Source organism: Oncorhynchus mykiss, chromosome 18 (genome assembly GCF_057628025.1).
Source record: "Oncorhynchus mykiss isolate SJ-2025 chromosome 18, ASM5762802v1, whole genome shotgun sequence".
NCBI classification, from domain to species: Eukaryota; Metazoa; Chordata; class Actinopteri; order Salmoniformes; family Salmonidae; genus Oncorhynchus; species Oncorhynchus mykiss.
The window spans coordinates 61,326,005-61,345,417 of NC_143039.1; the positions used below are offsets into that span (position 1 = coordinate 61,326,005).

The 19,413-nt window shown below is 44.3% G+C and overlaps 3 protein-coding genes across 6 annotated transcripts; 1 reads left to right on the forward strand and 2 right to left on the reverse strand.

Annotated features, from left to right (window-relative positions):
- Positions 1–1,073: 1,073 nt before the first annotated feature.
- On the reverse strand, positions 1,074–4,278 carry si:ch73-345f18.3 (uncharacterized). Its single transcript, XM_021572485.3, has 4 exons — positions 3,211–4,278; positions 2,750–2,828; positions 2,347–2,556; positions 1,074–1,825 (listed from the first exon to the last, which is right to left on the reverse strand). The coding sequence occupies exons 1-4, from the start codon at positions 3,262–3,264 to the stop codon at positions 1,434–1,436; spliced, it is 735 nt and encodes a 244-aa protein (XP_021428160.3). The 5' UTR covers positions 3,265–4,278; the 3' UTR covers positions 1,074–1,433.
- On the forward strand, positions 4,237–11,580 carry klhl7 (kelch-like family member 7). Of its 3 annotated transcripts, none has more exons than XR_016488589.1 (13): positions 4,237–4,840; positions 4,907–5,009; positions 5,143–5,236; positions 5,320–5,444; positions 5,537–5,712; positions 5,836–6,010; positions 8,872–9,014; positions 9,188–9,342; positions 9,774–9,851; positions 9,996–10,197; positions 10,416–10,513; positions 10,582–10,765; positions 10,874–11,580. XR_016488589.1 is itself a non-coding variant. In XM_021572484.3 (13 exons), exons 1-13 carry the CDS (start codon positions 4,688–4,690, stop codon positions 11,010–11,012), a joined length of 1,833 nt encoding a protein of 610 aa, XP_021428159.1. In that variant the 5' UTR covers positions 4,237–4,687; the 3' UTR covers positions 11,013–11,580. The 3 variants fall into 3 exon arrangements, 2 of the variants coding, with proteins under 2 accessions (XP_021428159.1, XP_090065170.1); XM_021572484.3 differs by having other exon boundaries at positions 9,180–9,342; XM_090209044.1 differs by lacking the exons at positions 4,237–4,840; positions 4,907–5,009; positions 5,143–5,236; ... (1 more) ...; positions 5,537–5,712; positions 5,836–6,010 and adding an exon at positions 6,153–6,244 and having other exon boundaries at positions 9,180–9,342.
- aste1b (asteroid structure-specific endonuclease 1b) lies at positions 11,571–18,437 on the reverse strand. 2 transcript variants are annotated; one of them, XM_021572482.3, is made up of 8 exons: positions 18,244–18,437; positions 17,550–17,812; positions 14,530–14,663; positions 14,292–14,424; positions 13,121–14,193; positions 12,708–12,933; positions 12,355–12,520; positions 11,571–12,277 (listed from the first exon to the last, which is right to left on the reverse strand). In XM_021572482.3, exons 2-8 carry the CDS (start codon positions 17,785–17,787, stop codon positions 12,013–12,015), a joined length of 2,235 nt encoding a protein of 744 aa, XP_021428157.3. In that variant the 5' UTR covers positions 17,788–17,812; positions 18,244–18,437; the 3' UTR covers positions 11,571–12,012. The 2 variants fall into 2 exon arrangements, with proteins under 2 accessions (XP_021428157.3, XP_021428158.3); XM_021572483.3 differs by having other exon boundaries at positions 17,550–17,807; positions 18,244–18,325.
- Between the last annotated feature and the right edge of the window lie 976 nt (positions 18,438–19,413).

Here is a 19,413-nt window from a genome sequence, read left to right on the forward strand (position 1 = left end):
TGATTTGTTAAAAAAGTTTGAAATATCCAATAAATGTCGTTCCACTTCATGATTGTGTCCCACTTGTTGTTGATTCTTCACAAAAAAATACAGTTTTATATCTTTATGTTTGAAGCCTGAAATGTGGCAAAAGGTCGCAAAGTTCAAGGGGGCCGAATACTTTCGCAAGGCACTGTACATGGTTATTACTGCCGGTTCCATTATATAAAAATTAGTTATGGTAGGTCTGTAATAATAATGATAAACTGGGTGGTCGAGCCCTGAATGCTGATTGGCTGACATCCGTGCTATATCAGACCATATACAAAACATTAATTTTTACTGCTCTAATTACGTCACAAATGGGATACCACAGCTAAGGGCTGTGTCCAGGCACTCCATGTTGCGTTGTCGGCAGGTAGCCGAGTGGTTAAGAGCGTTGGGTCAGGGTCACTGGTTTGAATCCCCAAGACAACTGGGTGAAACATATGTTGATGTGCCCTTGGCCAAGGTATTTAACCCTAATTGCTCATGTAAATCACTCTGGATAACAGCATCTGCTAAATGACTGAAATGAAAGAGCAGCCCTTAGCTGTGGTATGGGCCGTATTGCTTAATTATATAAGGTTGACATAATAATTAACCTGGGAAAAGCCTGTCTGCCAGTCTCAGTATGAGGTGCATAGCTAATGGCCATGCAAAAGGTTATGGATGCATAAAAACAGTGGGCCTTCAGATAATTGCAGTACTTAACATTTGAGCTAATACATTATGTAAGTTATTGACTGGCATGCCCTAGCCCACACTACAGCAGCAACATATCAGTAGCAAAGCTTTTTCTTCCATCCTCTCATCTCCCTTTATTCCCTCTTAACACACACGCACATCTCTCTCGCTCGCTCTCTCCAACCCCTAACCCCCCACGCAGTCTCTCCCTACCCCTTCCTCCATCCCCTTCTCCTGCTGCAGGGTCTAGTCAGTACCAGTAAGGAGTCTCTGTGTGCTAAGTGGTTGTGATGTGTGGAATAAAAATGTTTAATACTCAACTACTGTATGTCACTCAAACATATTCATTCAAACCTTAAGACACTAACAACAGTTTGCAGTTTTTATTTGTTATAAAATACAATAACATACAGTATTAACATAGAAAAAACACTAACATGATATCTAACATTGACAGTGGTTTAATCAACACAGTGTTTGATTAGATTAGGATTTAGATGAGGAATTCCTGTCCAGAATACATTAGGATATATCACAGCTAATTTCTCTAACATGTTTATAGACATACTCACTATATAATACTGAAATACTATCTAGTGTGTTGGGTAACAGTGTAGGTCCATAGTGTGCTTTTACATGATAGTAAAAATAGCCTAAATTAATTCCCATAAGATTTAAATGTGACATTTATAGATTCAGTGTTACCAGAGTGTGTCTGTATGTATGTGTCAGGCCAGCCCTGCTATCTGTGCAGCCTCAGTTTGGATCTCTCTAGCCTGCTGGCAGTACCCTAGCGAAAGCTCCCTCACCCTTCTTACTTCCTGCATGGTCTCAATCAGGTTCTCCTCCAGCCTACAGTGGTCCTGATGAGTTGGTGCCACCTCCCTGACCTGCTCCGCCATTCGCTCCCCCCGACTAAGCAGCCAGTCTATCAGCACCTGGAGCTTGGTCCCGGCAGCGACAATTGCTATGGCGCCCTGGGAAAAGCCCCTGAGCTCATCCTGAGCCAACCGGAGTAGGCGAGGCAGAGACTTCTCTCCCTCATCCACAGACCTCAGCGGAACCACAGAGAGAGAGAAGTCATACCCCTTTATCACCACGGTTACCCTGTAGCTGTCCTCTGGCGAGAGAGAGAGAGAGAGAGAGAGAGAAGGAAAGATAAAAAGTTATATGGCTTCATCTGTAGTAGGAGTGAGAGGGGTAAAAAGAGGACAGGAAGAGGTATCTTTTGAAAAATAGATTTTTGGCTCAACGAAACTAACCAGGTTAAATAAAGGTTAAATAAAAGAGAGAGAAAGAAATAGAAAGGGTGTGTGTGTGTGTGTGTGTGTGTGTGTGTGTGTGTGTGTGTGTGTGTGTGTGTGAGTGAGTGAGTGTGTGTGTGTGTGTGTGTAACGGATGTGAAATAGCTAGCTAGTTAGCGTTTCAATCGGTGACGTCACTTGCTCTGAGACCTTGAAGTAGTGGTTCCCCTTGCTCTGCAAGGGCCGCGGCTTTTGTGGAGCGATGGGTAACGCGATGGGTAATGCTTCGTGGGTGACTGTTGTTGATGTGTGCAGAGGGTCCCTGGTTCGCGCCCGGGTATGGGTGAGGGGACAGTCTAAAGTTATACTGTTACATGTGTGTGTGCGTGCGTCTCACCGTATTCCTCCTTGATCTTCCTCACACACTCGGTTAGAGTCAGGGTGCTGTCGTTGCTACAGTTGTAAGTGCGGCGAAGAGATATGATGCGTTCCTTCATGACATTATAGCTCTCATGTTGTTGGTTGAATGTCTCGGTCACATCAGAGAACCGCTGGTCCAAGTCCTTCACACCCACACGCTTCGGGACCAACTGACCACTCCGACTCACTGAAAAACACACACACACACACACACACACACACACACAAACACACACACACACGCACACACACACACGCACACACACACACACAGTCAATAACACACACACACACACGCGTGCGCGCGCACACACACACACACACAGTCAATAACACACACATACACACTTGTAATATGATGGTAATATGTGTGATTGAACCTGTGGGTGCTGGTCGAGGCTGTCTGGCCGAAACTGGCTTCTCTGATTCTGGAAGCTTGGGGTGCAGTAGGGGCTGTCTCTGTAACACACAAGTTCCACTATGTGTGAATGAGGTATAGGGCGGGTTATACTAATCCGATCAATGTCTAATACTGTAACAACATACCTATTCTATTCAGTAGTCTGTGTTTCACCCAGTTGGTAATATTGTGGCATAACACTTCCTGATGCAGAAACATGTAGGTTGTGTGTTGTCATACATGCAATGACCTATTGGCTTAACATGATAGGTTTTTAAACAAGCCTATTTGAAAGTAGCATAATGCATGAGTGATTATAATGTGCTTGTATGTACCTTATTCCACAAATGCCTCCCTCGGGTAAATTTTTTTGGTTGTAGTGTTACTGTAAGCACACCCAGACAATAAATAATGTTTATTTCCTGTTCCCGTATACAATACCTCGTCGGTGTCTTCGGATGGAAAAACACAGCGGCAACAAAATAGCACAGACATGGCGGCTGAAATAAATGATCCCGACACCCGACAGTTAATCCCCGCAATCAATCTCTCGTTATTGTTTGTCACAGACTTTATTTTTCTCTCTCGTTATCCAGGTCAATCCATCACTGCCCCGCATTCCTGGTGACGTCATCTGTCATGGGACTTGCGGGAAAGTTTTGTAGCTGTACTACAGTAGATGGGACAGGTGCACCCAACTTCTATGCCAGAACTGTACAGGTGAAATGCATAGCTATACGTTTTAGCATTCAGTAGTGAACAACACAGACATTTGACACGTCAGCTCCGTCTTTTTGCGGTAGTGCATTTCAGTGGTATAAAGTACTCAAAGAAAAATTAATTAAAGTACTAGTTAAGTATTTTGGGGGGGTATCTGTACTTTACTTTACTATTTATATTTTTGCCAACTTTTACTTATACTTCACTACATTCCTAAATAAAATAATATAATTTTTACTCCATACATTTTCCCTGACATCCAAAAGTACTTGTCACATTTTAAGAGAACATTACTGGTCATCGCTACTCTCTGATCTGTCGGATTCACTAAACACAAATGCTTCGTTTGTAAATTATGTGTGAGTGTTGGATGTGGGCCCCTTGCTATCCGTCAAACTATCTGGTTTGCTTAATATTAGGAATTATAAATTATTTATACTTTTACTTTTGATACTTTAGTATATTTAAAACCAGATACTTTTAGATTTTTACTTAAGAAGTATTTTACAGGGTGACTTTCACTTTTACTTTACTCGGTGACTTTCCTTTTCTATTAAGTTACCTTTACTTTAAGTGAAGTATGATAATTTAGTACTTTTTCCAACGCTGGTGCCTTTATGAAACGACAAACGGTAGGCTGCCTGTAAGAAATACACTTTTTTCCATTCAGAAAGACAACAGACAAACGGAGGCGGTCTGTCAACTGACGCTAGAGGGCGATATTTGACAGCCGCTGCTACTGATTCTACCACAACAGGGAGCCGGAAGAAGTGATCAGTGCCAGAGATACTCTGGCAGTGCTAGCCGGCTCGCTAACACATAAAATCAGAACCCACTTTTCTTAACTTCTTCTGTCAGCAAACTAAACTAATATTATAGCCCAGCGGTTTACTCGCAGCGAGTCAACATCAAGATTAGTGTATATACGAGCTGGACATGCCTATGTATGTAGCTAGCTGCTGAACTGCACGCAGTCTTTATAGCTAGCTAGCTACGTTAGCGTAATTACTATCTCCAAAACAAACAGGGTGTGCTGTGCAGTGCAGTGGACTTTGGTAGCAGCAGAGTGGGAGTTCTAGCTACTATTGCAAGCTAGCCAGTTTATCCATACACATTATTATTGGGGCGTTTTTGAATGTCCTGTCTTATGAGGCTATTGACAACCCTAAATATACACCAAATTTAGTAGCCAGCAGCTATGGCCAGCACCAGCATGGCTTCTGCAGCTGTAACAGGAGACAAACCCTCAGGTTCGGGTTCTAAGAAGAAGAATGAAAAGAAGTTGGCTTCCAAAGAGGAGTCCAGATTCCTGTCCAGTATCATGGGCGTCATGAACAACCTAAGGAAACAGGTGTGTGCGTGCGCGCCGTGTGTGTGTCTCTTACAGTGTATGTCTAACAGTGTGTGTTTTCTGCAGGGTACCCTATGTGATGTGATCTTGGTGGTTCAGGGGAAACATATTCCTGCTCACAGAGTGGTCTTAGCTGCAGCCAGCCACTTCTTCAGCCTCATGTTTACTAGTGAGTACATTACAAACACACTCGCATGCACACTCAACCTTGTTGTATCTCTATCTCTTTCTCCCTTACCTCTAATTACCCAATGTGACACGTGTGTCTCTTTATCGCTCCCCCTCCATCTCTCTCTCTCTAGCCAGCATGATGGAGTCTACCAGTCACGAGGTGGAGTTGAGGAGTGCTGAGCCTGAGATCATAGAACTGTTGGTGGAGTTTGTCTACACTGCTCGGTAAGACACACACACACTCAAATGTCCATCCATATGGGACACTTAAGACACAAAACACACCCCAAACCGTGTGTGTGTTTCAGTATCTCAGTGAACAGCAGTAATGTCCAGTCTTTGCTGGATGCAGCCAACCAGTACCAGATAGAACCTGTGAAGAAGATGTGTGTTGACTTCCTAAAAGAGCAAGTCGATGCAACCAACTGTCTGGGTAAGACATGTCTAGATTCTATACATCTAAAATAGTGTCTCTCAAATTCACCTCTACACAAACCCACTCCTTAACCTCTGGTCTCTCTCTAGGCATCTCTGCTCTAGCGGAGTGTTTGGACTGTCCAGAATTGAAGCTGTCAGCGGATGACTTTATCCATCAACACTTCACTGAGGTCTATAAATTGGATGAATTCCTCCAACTGAACGTCACCCAGCTCACACAGCTACTGCACCAAGATACACTCACTGTCCGGGCCGAGGACCAGGTAACATACACACACCAAGATACGTTACCATGTTGTCATTAATGTGTGTAGATCAGTGGCTCAAGTATGACATGCCCCCCTCCCCCTATTTCTCTCTCCCTTTCTGTGTGTTTGTGTGTGTAGATCTATGAGTCTGCGGTGCGGTGGCTGAAATATGATGTGTGTAACAGACAGAGTCACATGGTGGAGGTGTTAGGCTGTGTTCGCTTCCCTCTGGTGTCCAAAGCCTTCCTGTCTAAGACTGTCCAGGCTGAACCCCTCATACAGGACAACCCAGAGTGTCTCAAGATGGTCATCAGTGAGTACACACAGCTGTATATGGGTCTTACTATAAACTGGGGTACCAGTGAGGATTTCCTACACTGGACAACTTGTTACAGCTTTTGATAAGTCGTTGATAATAATCTGCAAACTATTTATGTCATTTCATTATGATATAGGTGGGATCATAGCTATGGTTGGTGCCTTGAAGGATTTGTCCAAAATCATGTGACATAAAACATTACTTTTCTGTCCTTGCATTTATGGCAATGTAAGTTGTCTTCATATCATATATTAATCATTAATCAGTTAAATTAGACATTGAACTTGAACCCTGTAAGAATTCTGGATCTACAGTGAGGGGGAAAAGTATTTGATCCCCTGCTGATTTGGTACGTTTGCCCACTGACAAAGAAATGATCAGTCTATAATTTTAATGGTAGGTTTATTTGAACAATGAGAGACAGAATAACAACAAAAAAATCCAGAAAAACGCATGTCAAAAATGTTATAAATTGATTAGCATTTTAACGAGGGAAATAAGTATTTGACACCCTCTCAATCAGAAAGATTTCTGGCTCCCAGGTGTCTTTTAAAAGGTAACGTGCTGAGATTAGGAGCACACTCTTATAGGGAGTGCTCGTAATCTCAGCTTGTTACCTGTATGAAAGACACCTGTTCACAGAAGCGATCAATCAGATTCCAAACTCTCCACCATGGCCAAGACCAAAGAGCTCTCCAAGGATATCAGGGACAAGATTGTAGACCTACACAAGGCTGGAATGGGCTACAAGACCATCGCCAAGCAGCTCGGTGAGAAGGTGACAACAGTTGGTGCGAATATTCGCAAATGGAAGAAACACAAAAGAACTGTCAATCTCCCTCGGCCTGGGGCTCCATGCAAGATCTCACCTCGTGGAGTTGCAATGATCATGAGAATGGTGAGGAATCAGCCCAGAACTACCCAGGAGGTTCTTGTCAATGATCTCAAGGCAGCTGGGACCATAGTCACCAAGAAAACAATTGGTAACACACTACGCCGTGAAGGACTGAAATCCTGCAGCGCACGCAAGGTCCCCTTTCTCAAGAAAGCACATATACATGCCTGTCTGAAGTTTGCCAATGAACATCTGAATGATTCAGAGGACTGGGTGAAAGTGTTGTGGTCAGATGAGACCAAAATGGAGCTCTTTGGCATCAACTCAACTCGCTGTGTTTGGAGGAGGAGGAATGCTGCCTATGACCCCAAGAACACCATCCCCACCGTCAAACATGGAGGTGGAAACATTATGCTTTGGGGGTGTTTTTCTGCTAAGGGGACAGGACAACTTCACCGCATCAAAGGGACGATGGACGGGGCCATGTACCGTCAAATCTTGGGTCAGAACCTCCTTCCCTCAGCCAGGGCATTGAAAATGGGTTGTGGGTGGGTATTCCAGCATGACAATGACCCAAAACACATGGCCAAGGCAACATAGGAGTGGCTCAAGAAGAAGCACATTAAGGTCCTGGAGTGGCCTAGCCAGTCTCCAGACCTTAATCCCATAGAAAATCTGTGGGGGGAGCTGAAGGTTCGAGTTGCCAAACGTCAGCCTCGAAACCTTAATGACTTGGAGAAGATCTGCCAAGAGGAGTGGGACAAAATCCCTCCAGAGATGTGTGCAAACCTGGTGGCCAACTACAAGAAACATCTGACCTCTGTGATTGCCAACAAGGGTTAATAGTTATAGTTATTTCCCTCATTTAAAATGCAAATCAATTTATAACATTTTTGACATGCGTTTTTCTGGATTTTGTTGTTGTTATTCTGTCTCTCACTATTCAAATAAACCTACCATTAAAATTATAGACTGATCATTTCTTAGTCAGTGGGCAAACGTACAAAATCAGCAGGGGATCAAATCATTTTTTCCCCTCACCGTTGCTGTCAGTTTTTGTATAGAGATCTCAGAAATGCAGTGTAACTACATAACATTTTGTAAATGCTTTAAAAAAGTAAATACTATTGAAAAATCAAATGTCTCTAACCGAGAGGGACCTTACCTTGATACTTAAAACCTAAATACATACTGTCATTAACGTGCTTCTTCAATCATTATGCATAATACTTGTTGTATTTGGTATCCATTTATTTCATTTTTGATCTGTTTTTGTCAGAGATGTGACCACTTTCATTTGTTTTCCACCGCTTCAATTGAAGGGCCCTGCGCAACTCTGTTGTGGTAAAACCATGTGCGGTTATTATGATGATGACAACATCTCATGTTGGCTTCAACTTGGCTTTCCATACAAATCCTTCCTGTTTTTTGGTCACTTTCTCATGATAACAGCGATGGTGAGATTAATGCTACTGCTATTCATGGCTTTATATGTGCCTGCGTCAGCCACATAGGCTACAGAAACATTGCCATGCATGCATCCAATCTATTTCCTCAGGCAATGTCCACATTATTCTCACATATTTTAGAATGTAATATCATTTGAATATCAAGGCCTAAAAAATGCATTATTCTTAAAGTGACATCGGCCTACTTTTCTTTTACACTTTTTGCATGCTTTTTTGGGGAGGGGGTCTATATAAGGCCCAATACTGTATGTGCAGTTATATAAATTATACAATTGTAAAACATTGAGGTCCTTGAAAATTACAATTAAGTGCCTGGAAAAAGTCCCCATAAGTCCTTGAATTTGACTTGCAAATGTCTGTATGAACCCTGCTTAAAGATGTGGTCCTCGGCCTAAGGGAGAAGTATAATGGGAGTTATGGGACAATTTGCATATGTGGAACTGCATTTAAACTCATATTTTGTTGTTTCAAACCATTTTGACATGTGGATCCCAATGTCACACATTGGCCCCATTATTTATGTGGGTGTGTGTAACCTCTTGTGTATCTAGGTGGGATGCGGTACCACCTGTTGTGCCCAGAGGATCGTGAGGATTTGGGAGAGAACAGTCACCCGCGACGTAAGAAACACGACTACAGGATTGCTCTGTTTGGAGGCTCGCAACCACAGTCCTGCAGATACTTCAACCCTAAGGTACACAAACACACACACACCTTTGTAATCCTACATGTGCTTCAACGCAAAGAACATTACGTCACTTAGATAAGGCCAGTCTGTAGTCCATCTGCTCTCATTCAAGTATGTGGAGATGTTAATCAAACGGCTGAATCATTTCAAGTACGGGCCGTGTGTGTCCAGGACTACAGCTGGTCAGACATTCGTTGTCCGTTTGAGAAGCGTCGTGATGCCACGGCGGTGTTCTGGGATAATGTTGTTTACATCCTGGGAGGATCTCAGCTGTTCCCCATCAAGAGGATGGACTGTTACAACGTACTGAAGGACAGCTGGTACTCCAAACTAGGTACTGGAAAGTGTATGTGTGTGTGTGTTGTATTAGTGACTGAAATGGGAGTAGTGTGACTTGTGTTGCAACATAGAAAAATGTGTGTGTGTTTGGGCTGGGTGATATATTGTGAAAACCAGAATACCCCAGTATGGATATAATACCATCTATAAAGGTATTTTGATACAGTGCTAAATAAATGAAAAGTTCTACAAATTGGACTACTTCACTGTCAGTTTTGTCCTAGTTTGGTTGTGTATAAAACCATCAGGATGAAGAAAGCCCATTAAAACCACTTGGAACAATTTTTTTGCCATTCTAGGGTCATTTCCTATTCATAAAACATGTAGTATTCGGTGTCTTTTAATACCATTAAATACTCACTCCCATGTGGTCTAAAATGAGAAAAATATTGTGTTTGTTCTTACATTTTCTCTTCTGTAAACCAGGCCCCCCTACACCACGGGACAGTCTGGCTGCTTGTGCCTCTCAGGGCAAGATCTACACCTCTGGAGGGTCGGAAGTAGGTGAGTTTCACACACACACCGGAGAACAGGGAAGTATTGTGCTGATGGCTTATCTATATTAGTATTGTAGCGTACCTTTGTATCTCCTTTGTATTGAAGTGTTTGTGCTCCTTTCTGTGTGTGTCTGTCCGTCTCTCCCTCCAGGCAGCTCAGCGTTGAACCTGTTTGAGTGTTATGACACGCGGTGTGAGTCATGGCAGACCAAAGCCAGTATGTTGATGCCTCGCTGTAGCCACGGCAGCGTGGAGGCCAATGGGCTCATCTACGTCTGTGGAGGGTCCCTAGGCAACAACGTCTCTGGGAGGGTCCTCAGCAACTGTGAGGTCTATGACTCTGTTAAGGAGGAGTGAGTCTAATCACACATACTATGGCAGCCCCCCGCACCTCTCTGATTCAGAGGGCTTGGGTTGAATGTGGAAGACACATTTCAGTTGAAGCCATTCAGTTGTACAACTGACTAGGTATCCTCCTTTCCCTTTCGTACGTACTCGCTCACACACACACACACACACCATACTCCTCTAGAAGTTAATAAATGTGTGTATCTTCTGTGTGTGTTTTTAGATGGAGGGAGCTGAGTGGGATGAGGGAAGCCAGGAAGAACCACGGTCTGGTGTTTGTCAACAACAGAATCTATGCTGTGGGAGGAATGAACGGACTGGGTATGGCACACACACACACACACTCTTTTGGGTATGTTTGGGGTATATTTTTATGTGTGAGTGTATAGGTGGGCTGGACTCGGTGGAGTACTATGACATCGGCAGGAATGAGTGGCACGTTGCCGCGGCGATGCCGTGGCGTGGGATGAATGTGAGGTGTGCTGCAGTCAGCGGAGTGATATACGTACTGGCAGGTTTCCAGGGGGTCGGACGACTAGGACACATCCTGGAGTACCACACTGACACTGACAGGTACACACACACACATTTGTGTATGATTTCCTGTGTGTTTTATCTTACTCCTTCGTGTGTATGATTTCCTGTGTGTGTTTTATCTTACTCCTTCGTGTGTGTTTGTAGGTGGGTGACGTGCAGTAAGGTGAGGGCGTTCCCCGTCACCAGCTGTCTGATCTGTGTGGTGGACACCTGTGGGGCCAAGGAAGAGGAGACTGAGTCAACACACACTCACACAGTACCCCCATCATCATCCACAGCATAACCCAGGGTCTTGAAAATGTTTTATTTGGAGGACGAGAGCTGTCAGTGTGGTATGAAACTGCTGTAGTGGGATCATGTTGAAGCTTCACATTGACAGAAATCATAGAGAACACACTCTTTGAGGCGAGGTGCTGACTAGCAGAACATAGAACTGGGAAAATAGTAACATGAAAGTCACTCAGTGATGATTGTCTTCAGACAGAAGCTCATTGTTAAAGCTACAGATGAACGACTGATCTAAGAGCTCTCAGCTGATACACTTGGTCTCAACTAAACATGTTTTTATCAGACCTGGGTCAAGTACTTTTAAGTACTTGAAAGTAGATAGCACTTTTGGAACTAATCCATTGGTTGTATTTTACCGTGTAAATGAAATCAAGTGCAGCTCAAGAATTTGAAAATATGGTCCTATACTATGTATTTTATGCTATTGTGTGTATTTAATTGTGCTGTTTTATATTGTACTGCAATGAAATGTAATGTCTGAGGTTATAGAAGAAACATTTTTACTACTGTATGTATGTGATGACTGTTACATGAAATTGATAATAAACAAAGCTGAAACTGAACATGTTTTTATTTGGTTACTAATAGTTAGGTTGCTATGTGGACATTGAGACTAATGATAAGAACAATATGCACATCATTGAGTTTACACATTTAATTAAAAACAGTTTAAAGGCTCAATGTTTTGTGTAGACTCATATGCTGACAAGGTGACATCAGCTGCTGTAAAGGCCTCATGAAGGCCATATGTATACGTCCTAATTAAAAGGAAGAGTTTCATCAGAAATAGAAATGTTAATCATTTAGAATCGTCATTGAAACGCAGCATTCCCTGAGTGGGTTTAAATCATATGGATTAATGCTTCCTAAAAGAGTGTACCACAGGCCATCTCTTTCTTTTCATCCCACTCTCTTTCTAAGCTGTGAAAAGAGGAACAACGTTTATTTATGAGCACCACGTTGACTAGAAAGACCCTACAGTCTCCTCACTCCTCTCACTCTTCATCCTCTTCCTCAGTCATCAGCAGAGCAAACCTGTTGTTGATCTCCTGGGAGGAAGGGGCTCCTCCTTTTTCTCCTCCTCTCCCCCTCTTCCTCCTCCCTGATGAGGGTAGTGTATTTAGCATGCAGTCCTCCAGAGCAGCCAGTAGGGAGCGGTAGATATGCCCAGAGAGAGGAGCTGCAGCCAGAACAGATTCAGGAGAACAACCCCCTCTCAGACGGCCAACCAAACCATGGACCAGACTACCACTGAATAACCTGGGGGACAGAGGGACAGTATGGTTCAAACGGGTAGGGGCAGTTTGTGTGTGTGTGTGTGTGCTTGCATTACCTACCATGCTGTGTCTGGTTCAGGCAGGGGCAGACACAGTAGCTGGTTCAGACTGAGTACACTCCACAGGCAGGCCTGCCATTGGCTGAGGGAATGAGCCACGCCCACATCGAAACCCCGCCTGTCTCCTGGCCGCAGGCGAAGCTTCATCCACAGGTTCCGTTCTGTGGCTGAGTTAGAGCGAGAACTGGTTTAGTGTGTATGTTGGTGTACGAAAGACAAGACTGTACAACCAAATATTTGGGCACTTTGCAATGTGATGTTTTTTTGTGGATCTAACTAAAGTGTTTGTGTGTGTGTTTGTGCACACGTTTATGTGCGTGCCTGTGTGTTTGCATGTGTGTGCACTGCCCCTACCTGTGTTCTGGTTCTGTCCAGGATGAGTGTTCCGGGCCATCTCTCCATGGACCATTCCCAGCAGCAAAGCCTGTACCTGGGGTAGAGAGGGAAAAGGTCTGGCCTCTCTCCTCCAGAACCCAGTCACTCCAAGGGCCAGCCTAAGGTGAGGAGGTAGGGGGGACAGAGAAGACTCCTTCACCCCCAGAACATCATACAGCACTCCCAGCCGAACTGACACAGGAGCCTATAGAGAGATGGAGCGAGAGAGAGGGAGGGAGAGAGAGGGAGGGGTGGGGATTAGTATAATCAAAAGGAAGATGACACTATGGACAAAAAAGTAACACTCTTGGAAAAAATGTAGACTGAGTGTGTTGTTATGGTTACCAGGCATAGTGTGTTGCTATGATTACCTGCCAGAGAGTTATGGTTACCTGGCAGAGTGTCTCAAGGTGTAGAATGGTTCCAGGGGTCCGTGGCTCCACCTGGCACTTCCTCAGGTTCAGATTGTGTCTGTCGTACTCCTCCACAAACACACTCATACCTCTGTCACTCTCCACAGCGCTAGGGGCAATGTTCTCCCCCTGACCACTGCCTGAGGAAGGCTCTGCACCCGCATGACCCACTCCCTGTTTCTGACCTCTGCCCCTTCCCCTCTTCCCCCACTGCCTTCCTCCCCTCCCCCTTTCTCCCTGTCCCTCTACCTGGGTCTCCTGTCCACCTTGTCTCTGGACCCTGTGACACTCTCCCCACCCCGTCTCTCCCCTCTCCCCCTGCTCCTGATTGGCCAGTAGGATCCCGTAGAGGGCCTGTCGTATGGCCGTGGCACTGCAGTGGCTACTGGGTAGTCGGCTGTTCTCCACCTGAGGGATGAGCAGCACCCTCCTGAGCTCCAGGACATCCAGCACCAGGGGGGCCATCGCCCCACTCCCTGCGGCCCAGCACAGCCACTCTGGCAGCGGGCAGGGAGTAGCGGTCCACAGCCCCTCTGGCGACCTGGATGAGCCTCCAGAGAACCAGGTAGAGAGACGGCTCTGAGGAGTCAGATGGTACTCTTGCATGCCTGACCAGAGCACAGAACACAGGCCGGACTTCTCTCCTCCACTCCCTGCTCTTCCCCTTCCTCCTCTCCCTCTCCCTCCTCCTCCTCCTCCTCTTTCTACTCCTCCTGTCAGTCTCCCCACCTCCTCCAGAGCCTCCTCAGGTCCAGGGAAGGAGGAGAGCCAGAGAAGGAGGCCCTCTATATGGGATGGGCTCCCTCTGCCCCTGCCTCCCCTCTTCCCTCCCGTGGTTAGCTGAGGGAGGAGTGTGTGTATGTGTTTGTAGGTTTGTTTTGTGGTGTAGTCATTCCCTGCCAGGACAGCACACAGCGGCAGAAGTTCCCGGTTCATTCCCCTGAAGTGCTGGCACATCCCACTGACCGTGTACCGTCTGGCTGGGATGTAGTGATGTGGAGGGGAACCGCTAACACTGGCCCATTGGAAGAACCGGAACGGAATATAACCACCTGGAAATAGAGGGGGGAGAAAGGGATGAGAGAGAGGAGGGGGAGGGGTAAGATAAAAACTGGAAGGAGACATCACTTCATGGTCTGGCTCCACCCACCTGGCAAGTCAAAGATGTAAAAGTCGCTGTCATTGGTGAGAACTGGACAACCCCACTGATTGGCCAGGCAGGCAATCTCCCAGTCTGCCTCGGCGGGGCACTGGACCAACGGGACACCTCGCTGGGAGAGGACCTGAGGGAGGGACAGAAAAAAAAAGAATGTGATGTGAAAAAGGAGAAGAGTGGTGTGTATGAGTTCACCTGTATTTTGTACGGGTCCGTCTGTGTGTGTCTGTACCTGGATAAAGACGTGTCTTGTGAGGAGGGGGAGGACGGAGCCGTGTCGGCCCCGGGACAGAGACTCAGCCTCTTGGATCTTACTTTGCAGCCGCTGCCTCAGGGTGGACAGCTTCTTATCACTGGGGTCCATGCCTGACACACACACACCATTCTAAAACAGCACACCTGGGAAAACACCATTCTAAAACAGCACACCTGGGAAAACACCATTCTAAAACAGCACACCTGAAAAAACACCATTCTAAACAGCACATCTGGGAAAACACCATTCTAAAACAACACACCTGGGAAAACACCATTCTAAAACAGCACACCTGGGAAAACACCATTCTAAAACAGCACACCTGGGAAAACACCATTCTAAAACAGCACACCTGAAAAAACACCATTCTAAAACAGCACACCTGGGAAAACACCATTCTAAAACAGCACACCTGGGAAAACACCATTCTAAAACAGCACACCTGGGAAAACACCATTCTAAAACAGCACACCTGGGAAAACACCATTCTAAAACAGCGCACCTGGGAAAACACCATTCTAAAACAGCACACCTGGGAAAACACCATTCTAAAACAGCACACCTGGGAAAACACCATTCTAAAACAGCACACCTGGGAAAACACCACAGCACACCTGATAGCGGTTATAAAGAGGGGGAATTTAAAGATGCCACAACTAGAATGGGTTGCTAATATGACTAGGATTGTGCGGAAAGGAAGTTCATATGAAAACCATTAGAACAGGAGTGAAATTGCATAGTGGTGGATCGAATAGGAAAGTAAATGGAAATACATGTGCCAAATTGCTCCTATAATTGCTCCTGTCTGTACAGAAATAAATAAAATAATTCAAAATACTTCACCAGAAAGTATTATTTAGCCACAGAGGAAACAAGGATTATTAGCTTATTTAAAAAAATAGCTAGCTGTGGATTGTTTCAAATCATAAACTCGTAGGCATATGCCTATTTGCGAAGTCCGCAATTTGGGCAGCACGCGTGGGAATAGGCCAAGCTGGTTATTGAGTTGCGGGTGTCAGTGAAAAACATCTCAAATATGTGTGGAGATAATGTGTCTTGAGTTTAATTTAAAATGTTGAGACATGAAGAAGGGGAGGGATGTGTGGCGAAGATACTGTATAGGCGAGTCTCTCTCGTTTCATTGTGTGAATTGTTTACACTTTGATTCTATATTTTTTAAATAAATTCCCCATTACATATGTCACAAGTAGTTCATTCCCGTCATTTGGTTACATCAATTTCTGTTAATGCATGTATTAATTAGTTTTCACCGTTCTCATGCGCGGAGTAGAAACGTTTGTTTACAACCTGCTACACTTGCGAGAAACAAGTTTGGGTTTATTTCATAACCATCATTTACGAGATTTGTATATGTTTTCATTGTCTTGTTTGAAGTGCTCCATGTGAGCAATGAGCATGTGTCTAGTTTCTCTGTTCTGATAATGTTGGGGGACGTCGCACGCATAGAAGTACCTGGCTTGCTGCGTGGAAATTTAGGAAAGTGTTGTTGTTGTTTGTTACATCCTTTGCGAATTATAATATATTAAAACTTTACTTCCTCACAGTAAGCTACTTCAAAAATATTTCCAACAATCTACCGCTCGATAATCACCAGTTATAGGCTACTGCTGCATTGGCCTATAGGCTACTGCTGCATTGGCCTATAGGCTACTGCTGCATTGGCCTATAGGCTACTGCTGCATTGGCCTATAGGCTACTGCTGCATTGGCCTATAGGCTACTGCTGCATTGGCCTATAGGCTACTGCTGCATTGGCCTATAGGCTACTGCTGCATTGGCCTATAGGCTACTGCTGCATTGGCCTATAGGCTACTGCTGCATTGGCCTATAGGCTACTGCTGCATTGGCCTATAGGCTACTGCTGCATTGGCCTATAGGCTACTGCTGCATTGGCCTATAGGCTACTGCTGCATTGGCCTATAGGCTATGAGTTCCATATGCTCATTTCTTTAGCCGCCAATGGATCACGGTGTATCAATGTGTCCGTATGGCAGAGGCTGGTGATCTCGCATTAGTTGACTTAACTTTTAGAATTTTAATTAGATGTTTATGATTAACCATTTGATAATGATTTTGAGAAATGAAAACTTTATTATTGAAATGGTTCCACAAAAATGTGCATATGAAAATCATAACTGGCACGCAGAACGGTAGAAATGGTAGGATAAATTGTCACCTTCCCCAAACTTGAAACTCACGCGCCTTTCATAAAATAATTGTTTCCATGGTCAGATTTTGCCTATAGGCTACATTGAAGCAATGTAAGACATGTCTCAATATGTAATAAAACATTCAGGTTTCAAACAATGAAGTATGTTTTCAAAATGCATACTGCCTCCAGCTCACACTGTAAAGTGGTTGGTGACCCACTGATAGCCTGTTGCCTGCACTTGAATGGTGAATGGGTGGCGCACTTCAATTACCAGTTGAGAAATAAAAAAGCTATTTTTAATTTAGAACCAAAACTGTTTTTAACACGAGATTACATTTAGAATTGTTGTGCAATGAATGGGTTTATAAAAGCACGTTTTACTCCAGCACCAACCAGCTGTGAATCTGCAGGAGAAATCCCCATCAAAATAGGCTCTAAATGATAGTTGTGTTGAATAAATAAGATATTAGATGACTAACAAAAATACACAAAGGCCAATTTAATTCCACTAAATTATGCAAAGTAACCTATAGAATGATAAGCATTTCGGTCAAATGTATTTACATGAATTAATAAAAAAGCGTTATTTTGCAACGGGATTTGTTTTTCTACCGGTCTTTTTGCCCGGCAACAGTTTTATTTATCGCCTTTGAATTTTTGGGGGGTGCGGCCAAAAGCCGGCTACCATAAACCCTGACACACACATCATCATCATCGACGGATTTTATTCAAGGGGCTTCAGAAGTTACTGAAGAGGCCGATTTGTGAGCCACAGATCCTGTTGCACACACACCAGACACACACAAACACCTCCTCCTCCTTACCGCCATCCAGCACCACATAAGGCTGTATATTGCAGGCCTCCAGTGCAGAGATGAAGGTAGACAGTAGGGCAGCGAAGGCATCGTAGTCCCCTCCGTGTGCCTGATCCAGTCCATGGTTTAGATAGAGCCTGAAGAACAGACTACAGCCATCTATCACAAGTCTGCTGTCTCTGAACCTGACGTCCTGGAACAAGCCCCTGTTACCCTCCACATAGCTGGTCAGACCATGGACACCCATCACATCACATCATATATAGACTGCCCTGGAGGGAAAGAGTGAGGGGGAAAAAAAGAGAGGGAAGGAGTGTTGCGAAAGATAGGGGGTGTGGAGAGAGAGATAACGGTTCTTACAACCAATTTTACACGCAAGTATACAGAGTTACAACAAAGGGATTAAAGTATACACTGTGTACTCTTGTCTAAACTACACATTATTGCTATTCTGGAGAATGTGTTCATCCTGATCTTGTTTAGGAGCTGACTGTGGTCAGGGAAAAACATATTTCCTGGAAAACATTAACGTGACGAGGCGCAGACTTTACAAAGCCTATTATTGTATTAACGTGAAATATAAAACGACACAGATATATATGAACTACATTAGATATAATCCAGACGTTGCTGTGCATATTGTATTGACGTAAAATATACAATGAGACAGATAAATGTGCACGTTAATTGTCATAAAACTCACCCGTTTCACTTCAAAAGAACCTCCCCTATCGACATGACAAGTTTACTTCCTGCTACGTCAAACACGCGCAAAGGGAACCATGGGAGATTGAGTTTCAAAATGTATTTTTGTTTAACTAAGCCATTTAAGAACAAGTTCATATTTGCAATGACAGCCTACCCCCAGCCAAACCCTAACGACGCTGGGCCAAGTGTGCACCGCCCTATGGGACTCCCAATCATAGGTTTTGATACAGCTTGGAATTAAACCAGGGTCTGTAGTGATACCTCCAGCACTGAGATGCAGTGCCTTAGACCGCTGCTCCACTCGGGAGCCCCTAAATCCACTTGCCAAATTCATTGTATAAAAAAAACAACCCATTGCAAAATAAAATATAATTTTATTACTCTCACTGAAGATTTTATGTAAAAGAGTTGTCTCCTTGCAATGCTCACTGTTCAGCTGGCCTTAGGGTGACCACATTTAAAATACCCAAATGTGGGACAACAGGATGATTTTGCGAGTCATTCGCAAGACAATGTAGTCTACATTAATATATTTTGTGTTGAGCACAGTCATTGCTGTTGAGAGAGCACTGCAGCAGACAGACGGCAGTTGAGTATACTTTAGCCAACACAGAAAGGGAGAGAAACTGAGAAATAGTCCTAATCATTCAAATAGTTTCGGGAGAGAGGATTGAAAGATGTGCTTTCTCTCTAGCTAGCTCATCCATTTCCGGGGGAAGATCAAAGTGGCTATGTCTGGGACCGTTCAAACAGGACCATAGATACACCATTTCAGTGGAGGCTGCTGAGGAGAGTACGGCTCATAATAATGACTGGAACAGAGCGAATGGAATGACATCAAACACATGGAAACCATGTGTTTTATGTATTTGATACCATTCCACCGATTCCGCACCAGACATTACCATGAGCCCGTCCTCCCCAATTAAGGTGCCACCAAGCACCTGTGCAACGTTCATACAACAAGGTATACTTTGCGTCAACAAATGTTAAAAAGCAATGAGCCTGATGCAACAGATCAGAATGCTTAAAATGTTGAAAAACGATTATTTCTTCACATTATAAGCGCAGCAATGCACACATGGCAGTAGGCTATGCTCGAATGTTCCTAAATACAATTAGGGGGAACACACCATTCTAAAAAGCGCACCACATATGAGAGTGG

Excerpts from the sequence above, each read along its gene's own strand:
- si:ch73-345f18.3 (XM_021572485.3), bottom strand. The coding sequence starts at position 3,264 with ATGTCTGTGCTATTTTGTTGCCGCTGTGTTTTTCCATCCGAAGACACC. Across the intron at positions 2,829-3,210 it reads CATCCGAAGACACCGACGAG|AGACAGCCCCTACTGCACCC; the intron begins GTATTGTATACG and ends TGTGTGTTACAG. Across the intron at positions 2,557-2,749 it reads GCCTCGACCAGCACCCACAG|TGAGTCGGAGTGGTCAGTTG; the intron begins GTTCAATCACAC and ends TGTGTTTTTCAG.
- klhl7 (XM_021572484.3), top strand. The coding sequence starts at position 4,688 with ATGGCCAGCACCAGCATGGCTTCTGCAGCTGTAACAGGAGACAAACCC. Across the intron at positions 5,237-5,319 it reads GAGTTTGTCTACACTGCTCG|TATCTCAGTGAACAGCAGTA; the intron begins GTAAGACACACA and ends TGTGTGTTTCAG. Across the intron at positions 10,514-10,581 it reads GGGAGGAATGAACGGACTGG|GTGGGCTGGACTCGGTGGAG; the intron begins GTATGGCACACA and ends GTGAGTGTATAG.
- aste1b (XM_021572482.3), bottom strand. The coding sequence starts at position 17,787 with ATGGGTGTCCATGGTCTGACCAGCTATGTGGAGGGTAACAGGGGCTTG. Across the intron at positions 12,521-12,707 it reads TGGACAGAACCAGAACACAG|CCACAGAACGGAACCTGTGG; the intron begins GTAGGGGCAGTG and ends GCTCTAACTCAG. Across the intron at positions 12,278-12,354 it reads CCTGAACCAGACACAGCATG|GTTATTCAGTGGTAGTCTGG; the intron begins GTAGGTAATGCA and ends TCTGTCCCCCAG.